We start from the raw sequence: 13,129 nt of genomic DNA on the forward strand, positions 1-13,129 counted from the left end.
ATAACTCCCTCATTCTATATATATATATATAGACAGAGAGAGTATGTCATAAGGGAAATTTTGTTATCAGATTTTTCTGACATAAACATTTTTTTTTTAAAGAAAATCCATCATCTCTTCAAGAAAATTCCATGATTAATTTTTTTCAATTAACAACTAAATTATTCCAAAGGCCCTAGCTCATTATAAATCCATAATTCCACCGGCCTGGGACAATTTAAATTGACTTCAAATAATTCGTTCAATTAAGTGGTGATGTAATATGCATATATAATCATATTAACGGACATATATGTCACAATAATTAGGGATGTACCTGTCTAAAATGTACATGTTTAAGGATATACTCGTAATCTTCTAGTATTCTGAAGGTCGAATGAGAGTTTTGAGTAAATGCTCCGAAGGGGGAGAGTACCTACAAAAGGCACTCCGACACTCAAGTCAGGACAAACACAAATCTCAATAGTAAATAAATGAACAGCAACTTACCTCGTTTTACGTGACTTATTTATACTAGTTATAATGGGCCCTGAGTGTGGTGGGCATCCTCTAGCATTTACCAAATTAGGTAATACGGTGCTAAACAACCGACTATGCCTTAATCACATGTTTGTCTTTATTAATCACGATCGTCGTTCTAATCATGGTATTTAGTTGTCTCGACCATTGGTCGAGCCGAGAAGTGTAGGACAACCTAAGCATGGACGTCTTGTACAAAGTTGCGCACTCGGGTCTCGGCCTCTAACCGAGGCGAGATGTCTTTGTTTAGGCCGACTAGTAAGATTACTAATATGGCCATGATAATGGTCTTGGGTGCAAGGGGCCTTGTAGGTTTAGCCATCTCGGCTGCCAACACGCCCGAGAGTGGTGTTCAAACAATTGATGTAGAAATCCTTGTGTTTCGGTTGAGCTGGTGGCCGATATGTCCGAGATTACTGGGCCTTGATAACAGGATCTGTCTTGGCCATCGGTGATGTATCACATGCCATGTCACGTGGCCGATACGATCCTCCCGGTACAAGAGATACATGTGGTATAGTGATTCACAAAGTGGAAATAGCATTTACAAAATCTTCAATTTGAATTCTATTATTATTGTTATAATTAATGAGTAAAAAAATTTGCATAGTAAAAATAATTATGAGGATAAAACTAATAATTTTTTAATAACTTAAATAATTTGAAATCACAAAAACATATTTTGTCTAATTTATAATAATATTATTTTTAAATTAAAATTAAAAGTGATTTTAGTATTTTATTTCATAAGTAAAAACAATAATTTCTGAAAAAATTCAAGTGAGTTACTTTAATTTCTTTTAAACTTAGGCATTTAATTATGCGTTTTGTCTAGTGTGTCATTTTCAATTCCATACTTATTAGTTATTACCCTAGTCGTCATTATTAAGAAAATAGGATGGTTGAAAGATTTGATGCATGTGAAAGACGTTCACTGAAAGGAGCAACGAAGTTCTTACCATTTGGATGTTTCTTTTTTGTCTATGTAAAATCCTTTTAAATAATTTTGTCTCTATAAGATATATATATATATATATATATATATATATATATATATATATATATATATACCATTTTTTAATGTTTTTTTAAGTCTCTACTATTAGAAAAGTTGTAGTCTTACATTGAGTGTGTAATTTATGCGTTGAAGCAAAAATATTCTCCCAGATCTCTCAATCTATGTGTCAGTCCTCTATCTCTTTAATTTTCATTTAATTTATTATAATATTGGGTGCTTAGGGTGGCTTTAAAGGATAGATCGTTTAAGGGTCTCCATAAGGGATGATCCGAATTTTTCATACTTCTTTTTTATTAGGTCTAGGACAGTCCATTACTAAGGTTCATTCAACTGGTTTTGGCCAGACATTTCTTTCCCCACCTTTCCCGGTGATAGGATATAGATCTCCAGTGTTATCACATCTTATGAGCGGGATCCCCATCTGAAACTCCTTCACATAAAAACCAAAAGGATCGAACTCAATAGAGATATTATTGTCAATGGTAAAATGACGCACAGATATCAAGTTTTTAATGAGTTTCGGGGCATGTAAAACATTGTTTAAAGTTAAAAGGTGTAAGGTGGGGAAGGGAATGTCTGGCCAAAATCACAAATTGGAATTTCCTGTCCACTGCCAACAATGATATTTTTGTTAGTGCTCATATTAAAATAAGACGAGCACTACTAGAAAAATGGAAATTAGAGACGGAAAGAATTCGTCACAAAATTATTAGTGACGGAATTTGTGACGAATTTTGAGTCGTCACAAAAAATGGCGTCACAAAATATTTAGTGACGGAAAAATTCAGTCCATCACAATTAGTGACAGAAATATGCCGTCACTAACTAATAAATTTTCCGTCACAAAATACTTAAATAAATGTTAATACTTGAGTAAAATTCCGTCGCAATTTGTGACGGCCTAAAAAGTCGTCGCAATTTGTGAGGGAACACATTCCTCACAAACTGTGAGGGATTCAAAATCCGTCACAAATTGTGAGGGATTCAAAATCCGTCACAAAATCCTAATTTTTTATTTTTACGAATTTTTAAATAAAAAATAATTAAATTATTTCAGATTTATTAATTATACAATATATATTATTTTCACTTTTTTTTTCTAATCTACAAGTATTAATTATTAATTTTCAGATAATTGACAGTGGTAAGATTCGAACCCCTTACCTTCTACTCATTCTAACCTTAACACTTTTTCTCCAACCATTTGAGCTATCTTATTAGTTCAGTACTTATTTAACAATATATATATAAATATGAAAGAATATCAATTTTTATCACAATAATATCAAACATCATTAAACATCAAACTAATAAATTTAAAATAGATTCATAATTAAAATCATAATATAATTTATTTTAGAATTTTTATTTTATTAAATTAATTGAAAATTAATTATATTTTATCACTTTTTAATCAAGTGAATGAATGATAATGAATTAACAAAATTTTTAAAATATATTTTAATTAAAAGTATATTTTTAGTAAATATTTGAATATAAAAGTATTTTTATAAATAATTAAATGAAAAATATATTTTAAAATTTATTTCTCTCATAACACCACTTAAGTAAAAATTTTCAAAAAAAACTAAACTTATATTTGTTTGCATTATTTTTCCAAAAAAAAAATAAAATAAAAAGAAAAGATCAAACCTTTTGATAATTAAGTCATCCAATAATGTTGATTGGACCAAACTACCCAATACGTACGGACTGAGTTCAGTGTGATATCATCCACCAAAAAGAAAAGGACAATAGACTCCGAAACTATAATGCATAAATACAATTTGAAAATTAAAACAATTTATTCGAAACGGTTACACGAGGAAAAACGAAAAGAATAAATAGTTGTTTAGATTGTGAAACTTGTAATCAATTACTAAAATCTTATATTCGATTACTAGATGATTTTATAAATTTAACTTTAATTCTAATACTTATAATCCTTTAACTAATTTTTTAATTAATAAAAAATATTATAAATATTTTTTTATAATATTTATTAAAATTATACATGTAACACTTAAATCCAAAATAATGATCAAGTGCCATAAATTCTCCAGCATCAACCATATATATATATATATATATATATATATATATATATATATATATATATATATATATATATATATATATATATATATATATATTATATTACTTGCATTCACAGATATTGATATGCTATATTAGAGTCACATCTTTATTAATTTATTAAGGAATGTTTTTACTTTTATATATTATTTTATAAATTATATATTATAAATTATCATAAATATTTTTTAAACTTATAAAAATTAAAAGAAGTTTAATAAATGCAAATGACAATGTATTACAAAGTAATAGTTTCATCTTTGTATTAAAAATATATTATCCTTCTCTTTTTCATCTATCTTTTAACATAATTGTACAATAAAATTTTCTATTTTGAGAGGGATACATAATCCCTCACAGATTGTGACAAAATTTGTGACGGAATACAATTTTTAAAAATTATCCGTCACAGAATCCGTCACAAATTGTGAGGAATTCAAAATCCGTCACAAAATTCTAATTTTTTATTTTTACGAATTTTTAAATTAAAAAATAATTAAATTATTCCAGATTTATTAATTATATAATATATATTATTTTCACCTTTTTTTTCTTCTAATATACAAGTATTAATTATAAAGTGTATTATATAATATATAAAATACACTTTATAATTAATTATATATTTTTTCACCTTTTATTAATTATATAATTATATTAAATTATTCCATTTAAGTGTATTATAAAGTATGATGATAATATTTTTATATATTTATTGATAGACTTAATTGTACTTTTTATTAAATGATCAAGCACAATGAATTTTCTAGCGTCAACTATTATATATATATATATAGTTATATATAATTTATAAATATACTTTTATATATTTATTTTTAGCTTTTTTAGTTAAAATGTAAAATAATATTGTCTTTTTATAATTTCATAAGTATTTTTAAATTAAAATTTTTTTCCTAATTCATATTTTAATTTCTTATACTTCAAAATGACAACTTATTATTTAAATTAATTCATTTCTTATGTTTTAATTTTTAATCTTTTGATGAAAAAATATTTTAGTTTCATAATTTTTTAATTATTTTTTTAGCAAAATATTTTTTATTTATACATAATTATTAAATATAATAGTTGTACAATAAAATTTTCTATTTTGAGACGGATACATAATTCCTCACAGATTGTGACGGAATTTGTGACTGAATAAAATTTTTAAAAATTTTCCGTCACAGAATCCGTCACAAAATTATTCATTAAATTTTGTGACGGGTTTTTGTGACGAAATATTTAGAGAGGAATCAAAATCCGTCACTAAATCCGTCGCAAATATTTTTTTTTTATTAGTGACCCCGTTTGTGACAAAATTGTTAGAGACGGAAAATTTTCTGTCACAAAATCCGTCACAAACTCTAAAAATAAGTAGTCCGTCACAAAAATAAAATTTTCTTCACAAAAGTCGTCACTATTAGTGACGACATTTTATCCGTCACAAATTTTCGTCACAAATTTTAATTTTTCTAGTAGTGGAGAGAGTACCTGGAGATGTAGTCATGTGCAAAGTTGCACCGGTATCCATGTACCAGTTTTCATCAAAAACATTAAGAGATAAATGGTGCATTGTCGCATCAATGTTGGTAGGTGCATAGGTCGAAGGAGGTGGCGCTTGTGCACTATATGCTTGAGGTGGACGCTTGCCGAGAATTTCAGGCTGATGAGCAGAAGGTGGACGAGCCCAAGATGAGGTGGGGTAAGGACAAGGTGGAGTAGCATCCCATGCTTGTTGTCCCCAAGGCCACGGTTGGTATGGTGCCCGTTGAGATGGTTGATGCCACGGACGTTGTTGCTGCCACGGATGCTATTGTTGCTGCCATGGGCATTGTTGTTGTTGTTGTCCACCACCGTGGTTGTAGTTACCACAACCTTTTCCTTTACCCCGAGTATTATTGCGACTTTGACTGCGTTTCAGACCATTATTGTTGTGATTTGATGTATTACCAGAACCTGCAATCAAATTTCGTCCATAGGCAGAGGCATCATCGTTGGAACCGTTGGTGGTGAGGAGGGCGGTGTCAACAGTGCTATAGCAATGGCAGTGACTTGTTTAGCCTTGCGTGTTTCTTCAAGGATTAACCTCGATCGTGCCTCGTAAAAAGGCGGTAAAGGATTTCTCTGTTGAATGAATGTAGCAACACAATCGTAGTTCTCATTTAAACCTGCAATTAATTGAAGAACTAACCTTTGATTTGAAACCGGTGCACCAACGTTAGAGAGTTGATCGGAAAGCGTTTTGAGTTCTTGGCAATAGGACGAGATGTTAGGATAATTGTCCATATGAACATGAGTGAATTGATTCTCCAGGTAAACGACACAAGAATTTTTGTTATCCTAGAAGATGTTTTCCAATCACTCCCATGCTTGTTGTGCAGTTGAATCTGGTTCCAAGATGGTGTGTAGAAGATCAGTGGAAATCGTACCATAAATCTATTGAAGGACAATTGCATCCAAGCTTGACCATAATGCTTTCTCAGTCTCGGCATTTGTTTGTGTTTCCTGCTCGATTAGCTTCGATTTTGGTGGGATAATATGATCAATTACTTGGTATGCTCGACAATGTATCTTAAACAACTCCACCCACGAAGAGTAGTGTCCCTTGTCCATCTCAAAAGTAATGGAGATGAAAATTTTCACATTATTTACGACCAAGGCAGGATGGAATTTGGTTTGTTCGGCCATTGATTATGAGGGGAAGAAGAGAGAAGGGTAAGGAAGTGAGATGTGGTGGAGCTTGGTGGGACGGCTAAGGTTTTGTTCAACTAGGATTAGACCTAGGCTCGTGATACCATGTTGGAAATCCTGCGTGCCTGATTCTTATTCATTGGTAAACTATATACATGAGAATATGAGTGAAAATAGGCTACAATTAAGGTAACATTTATCATAAAAGATTATGCAAATATTATGCATACATTCTTTCCGTGATCTACCAAACTGGCTAGTTGGCCAACTGAACATCTTATAGGAACTCACACATTATAACCATGCAAAGTGTGGTGTGGTTTCTATCAACGAATGTCATATGGGGGTCACATACACCCCCACCAAAATAAAATTGTAACAATTCAATAGGTCTCACACCAGCACAACTCAAACATAAATATAAATACGTAGTGAAAAACATAAGTTATTTATCCTAAGTTTATCATGCAACACAATCAAGACATTATATATATATATATATATATATATATATATATATATGTGTGTGTGTGTGTGTGTGTGTGTGTGTGTGTGTGTGTGTGTACACTCAAGATCTTAGTGATCGACAAGAATCAAAACAATAAAAAAAAATCTTAGTCATTAATGCAATAAATAAAATCTCCTAACGGCCTACAATAAAAAAAAAACATGTATAATATCTATATATATACAAACATCCAAAAACACCTATATAATTGAGTTTTCATAAAACAACAAAACCACAAAGTCAAGAGACCAACATGTCTCAAACTTCCACCATCCTCTAGATGGCCACAACAACTCCAAGTTATCATCTTCTAGCTAAACCTGGTCATATCCCATGTCAAGATATGATTATTGTAGTCAATATAACAAACAATTAAGTAAGCTTAATAAACAACAACTTAAGATATAAAATAGGTAAGTGCATAAAGAATAAACAAACCATACAACTACAAGCCTCAAACTGCCCACATCATCTCACAATTCCACCATAGGGAAACCATGCACAACCACAAAAAAACTTGTCATCATATGCTAAATCTTACATATTGAATATGAACGTGCCTACTTGTATCATGTGTTATCATGTGTTGTCACACATGCACAATGGAGATCTTCTATACGAGTAGTCTACTCGAATCAACCCTACAAGACAGTAACTGTCTTAGTCACTCTAGGTGTCATCAACATAGACTCGAAAGGTTTAGTATTATCATCGAGATATAATAGTTGGATGAGTCTACTACAATATTGGTCTTAAAAAAACAAGCTTTCTTTGGAATTAGCCCACTACCTTACCCCAAGATACCACACATCTTTCCAACACTTGTTCAAGGTGCACCTTAGGTGACCACCCACAACCTTAAATGCCAACTCAACATCTAAGTCCAAGAGACCCAAACACGGGCATTCAATAGTTAGTATGCAGTGGCTCGCTACACACTATTTTCACAACATCATTTAAAGGAGAACAATTAATGATCTTAGAAAACACATCCTCATCAATCTAGGACCACAAAGCATGGGCCAGGGCTCCCAAAGATTCGACCATCTAGAATCTTCCACTGAATATCTTAGCAAAACAAGTTGAATCTTTCGTTGAATAACTCAACATTCTCCTTTAAGTTGCCTTAAAGGCTTTTTTTAAATAAAAAAAATGGTGAAGGGGATCCAACCTTCCTAACACCACACTCAACCCTATGAATTAGAGGTTCAAGTCTATCCTACATTCATTACAACATCATGAATAAGTATACAGATCAATTACAACCACCATAAGCTTGTGCAAACATTTGAGCATGCAACATTGCATATGAAAGATACATATATAATTAGCATAAACATGATCAATGACATACTATAATCATCAAAAGTGTCATCAACATAATACAACATCAAACATATCAACAAAATCAATCATAAGAAACTTAACGCTTAAAAACAGGGGATTCTTGTTGGGAGAGGATAGCCTTATCGGGCACCCAAACCCTAATAGGACTTTTCATTGGTGGGTTATTCTTATTAAGCAAGCTTGACCCTTTGTGGATATTCTCATTGGACGAGCTCTAACTCGTTGGGCAACATTACCACTCTACCCCTCCACAACCACAACCTCATGATGGGCGACACATCTATCGCTCGACGCACCTTCAAGGGGTTCATCAAGAACTACCATTCTCATTGAGTGACAGTTGAGATCTTTGAGTGAGAATGTGTTCTAGGAAACTTTGCCTTCATATTCAAACACTTGCCCAACGAGCTCATCATCTCGTTGGGCGACGAGAGTATATATGCACGCAACACCTCCATAGTGTTCACACTTCACTATTATCCTTCAACCATCCCAACCCTTCTCTTCAACATGCAACCCATAAGCACAACTCTGCACATCCATAGCATAAAAGACACCTTTAAAGATACATGCAACCACAACATCACAAGAATATATCATTAAATCCCCAAATTGGGTTCAAAAACTCCTAAAACTCAAGAACATGCAAATACACCAATCTCAACAGTTCACCCATCTAATCAACATGAATTAACATCAACAATGTTTATGCAATATACATAAACTACAATAGCTTCTTTTACCCCTATTAAGCTCCCTAGGTAGAAGAAACTCTCTCTAGAACTCTCACAAGAGCTCCCCCAACTTTGATTCTCAAGAATCTTAGCTCCACAATCTTCCTTAGGATTCAAGATCCATTGATCTCTAGCATTAGGGAAGATCCATGACCTTAGAGTTACTCAATTAAAGCTTGAACAATAACTCAAAGTTTCTAGGGATCTTCTCTTTAGAAATCTTAAGTTATGAATTTATGAAGTTTACTTCTCAAAATCCACCTTATATACATCAACCCTCTTCAATTGAGAAAACTCTCAAATACTTAAGCCTGGGGGTCGTCTTAACTCTAACACTCGCCCCAACACAAGCAAACCAACATGAAACAACTTAAAACAACATAAAACATCATTCTTAATTACATACATATTAGATATACATAATTAAGAAAATATTGTCGTTATCTTCGTATAATCATACAAACATTGAGAATAAACAAGAGGTTTTGACATCTCTTTCCCTATCCTCTAGAAAGTTTCAAAATACATTAAGTGATTATTGACGACTCCTTCTCTCTCTCTCTATATATATATATAATATTATACATTAATTTAAATCGATCTAACGAATTATTAAATAATTTTTATATTTTATAAAAATTGTAAACTTGATCTACTCATTAAAATTTTTAATTTAATGATTGTATCATTAAAATTTAATATTAAAAGCAAGTTTTCAAATGAAGTGACTTTATTAAGATCAGTTGGAATATAAGTGGATACCTCCCCATGTATATAATCCAAGCTTAAATAGTTAATGACCTTTTTCTTTCTTTCTGGAATTTTGAATTTAAATATCCCATAATTGCCATGTTTTCTTAACTTTAATATTTGTATACAGCTGCTCAAATTGTTCAAGAAAAGAGTTACTATTAATTGATGTAAAAAAAATTAACTTAAAATATGTTTTTCCACACAAAATACTATATAATCATAATTGTTTATATTACTTATATCATGTCTTAGCTAATATTTTTGTAATTTGTTAATGGCGTATTTATAACTGAATAAGAAAATACATATATTCATTATATTTTAAATATAATATTTAAATATATTTACAATGACAATATTTAATCCATGAAAGTATCTATTAATTTTAGTATATAAAAAGAATTTTATTTTTATATCATTAAAAATTAGTGTTTTTTTTTTTTTTACATTCTAACGATATTTTTAATATTTATTTGATTAAAATAGTAAATAATCACATTTGTTAGATAAAATTATCTTAACATTTTTTTTATGATTATTAACTTAAAAGGACCTGAAACTGTATGGTTTAACATGGTTTTAATAAAATTTCTTAATTTTAATCCCGTTTATAGTTTAGAATTTTAATTTTTTTAAAGTGTGAAAAATATATTTTTAGCAATAATTATTATTTATTCTCACTCTTAAAAGTATTCTATTCTTAAAACTCTTTACTTTATTTGTTTTAAAATTCCTTTTCAATTTAAAGTGTGTTTATGGATACAAGAATTTATCATCTTCGAGCCTTGGTTGTAACGTACTCCGATGGTAAGTTGGTTGACAACTTTCTCAATTAAAATATTATCTATTTTGACATTGAATCATTATAATTTTATTTTTAAAAAAATATCTCAATAAATTAAGAAAAAAAAATATCTATAAATTATCCTTGTTTCTTAATTTGACATATCTCAATAAGTTAAGAAATAAGTCTTTAAGTTAAAGTTAAGATGCAAGAATAACCTAAACCCTCCTTCAACCAAGAATGTTGCGATCGTAAAATACGATATTCCGTTAACCAATTAGGTACGCAACTAATTCAACATGTCCCAACTCATCATACTTACAGTGTTTAAGTGCCGATAATCTACCCGAGATTGATAATTTTTCAGTTAATTAACACACATCAAACAACGTACATCACTTCACAATATTGTCGGCCGCGAACGAAGAATCGCCACCTCAATAAAACATTTGGCTTCATTTAATTATATTTTCACTCACAAACATCTTTTTAGTCAAACATAAAGTTTACCCGTAGAGGACAACTATCGCAGTTCTAATTAATCCAAGGAGTCGATCGAAATGAAGACAAATTAAAAATTTCCAAAGAAAAATATAGGCAGAAAGACTAATTAAATTGTCCTTGACAACTTCCCTTTAAAGCTCTAAAGAAGAAGAATGAACTTATGTATCGTATAATTATCAAGAAATCGGTACAACATATTAACTTATTACTAAAAATAATAACTAAATCATATTATTAGAAATAGTAACTAAAGTCTATTAAAGGCAATAATTTGAGTTAATGTGATTATCTGAGATATTTTTTTCAGTGGTTGATGTTCAAATCTTAATTTTTGTGTATACAAAAAACTTAAGTTGAAATTTTTTTTCAATCGCTATTTAGTATTTTTGTGAAACTTTTATTAGTTTCTATATTGAACGAAAATACTCTAATATATAATGATCGGAAAAGAAAACACCCAGATGACGATAAGTTAAAGAGTGAAAAACTTGTAAAGAAATTGAAGCTGGTAGCGCTGTTAATGATTGTATATGTAATTTAGATAGCAGGAAGTAAAATCTGCCAAACCTTAATGTGGCAGTCCAAACCGCCACTATATAGTAGAAAAGATAGTTGGGAGTGGGAGGGGTTACAGTGGTCAACCACTGCGGTTAAGCACTTAATCGAACCCGTGTGTCCTTCCAAAACAGCTAAACAAGAATATTCGGCGTCAACCCCTCTCCAAATCCTAATCGTTTTATCAGCGGAACCGCTACAAACCAAATCCGCCACAACAGCGAGACACAATATGGACTTGGTGTGTCCCCTTAACGCACCCACCAACCCCATATTCCCATCACTTTCGTCTTTCTCCCAAACCAAAACGGACCTATCACATGCACCAGAATACAACACGGTTTCGTCGCTGCTCAGAGCCAAGGCATTGACCCCAGAGTTGTGCTTCTCTAACGTTTCCACCAACGCGTGTTTCTTCTCCCCTTCTGGTTTCGCCCACACCTTGATCGTCTTGTCCGCTGATCCCGTGTAGACGCGCCCATCGTAAGAAACCGCGACGGCGTTGATGGCGTCGTCGTGCGCGTTGGTTAGAGACTCCAAGCACGTGAAGTCTTTGGTTCGCCAGATTTTGATTGTTCTGTCCCACGAAACGGAGTACAGCAAGGTTCCGTCTTTGGACAGGGCGAGAGCGGACACGGTGTCCACGTGGTGAACCCACGTGCGTTTCTTGTGCCTTCGGATTTGTACGTGGTTTTTCGGGATCAAAACCTTCGCCGCGCGGTCCCCGAGGGTGGGGAGTGTCGCCACGTGCGTGTATTTAAGGTGGTCGTGTTCCTTCTTTTCGTCGTCGTCGTCATCGTTGTTGGTGGTAGTGGTGGTGGTGATTTTCCAGACGCGGATTTTGTGGTCTTGGTGGGCGCTGAAGAGTTTGTTGGAGTGCATAACGAGGGACTTTACGGCGCCGTTTCCGGCGGTGACGGTGTTGGTGGCGGCGGCGGTGTTTTGAGGTTGGGAGCGGTTCCAGGATCGGATTTCTCTGTCGGAGGAGGCTGTGTAGAGGAATTTGCCGGAGAGGGTTAGGGAGGAGATGTAGGAGGTGTGGCCTTTGAGGGTTGCGAGGCAGTGGTGGTAGGTGTGGAGGTGGGATTGTGAGGTGGTGTTGAGAGATGGAACTGATACGAGGCTGTGTTGTGAAGCCGGGATGCGGGTGTGGGTGTGGTGGTTGGAGTGAGAAGAGGAAGAGGTAGTATAAGATTGGTGGTACTCCATGATTCATGTGTTAAAATGGTATGCCAGAAAGCGAAATGAGCTAATATTATATATAGTCGTGATACATGTACACCATTTGGTGGAATGAGGAGGGAAAAGTATACAGAAACAGGAACAGCTTCAAGATATTATTTTTATACGTAAAAATATATTAGTTTCTTATTTCTTTACATATTAACGTTACCTCATATGTTGACCGATAATTATTAATGTGAATTTGATTTATATATGCGTTTTTTTATTTAGTTTTTATATGTATAATGCATTTTTAATTTAGGCTCTTATATGTAAAAATAAAATTAAGAATGTGCCATCTATATATATAAGAAGACTAATGAAAGAGGGTTAGTTTTACCTAGTAGATATATAAAGATTAAATTAAAAATATGTAAGATATTTAATAATAATAT

General features: G+C 32.3%; 1 protein-coding gene across 1 annotated transcript; it reads right to left on the minus strand.

Moving 5' to 3' along the window:
- Positions 1 to 11,443: 11,443 nt before the first annotated feature.
- On the minus strand, positions 11,444 to 12,755 carry LOC109815181 (protein JINGUBANG). Its single transcript, XM_020379825.3, has one exon. The coding sequence runs from the start codon at positions 12,717 to 12,719 to the stop codon at positions 11,493 to 11,495; it is 1,227 nt and encodes a 408-aa protein (XP_020235414.1). The 5' UTR covers positions 12,720 to 12,755; the 3' UTR covers positions 11,444 to 11,492.
- Between the last annotated feature and the right edge of the window lie 374 nt (positions 12,756 to 13,129).

Source organism: Cajanus cajan, chromosome 6, assembly GCF_000230855.2.
Source record: "Cajanus cajan strain Asha chromosome 6, NIPB_CcT2T_4, whole genome shotgun sequence".
NCBI lineage: Eukaryota > Viridiplantae > Streptophyta > Magnoliopsida > Fabales > Fabaceae > Cajanus > Cajanus cajan.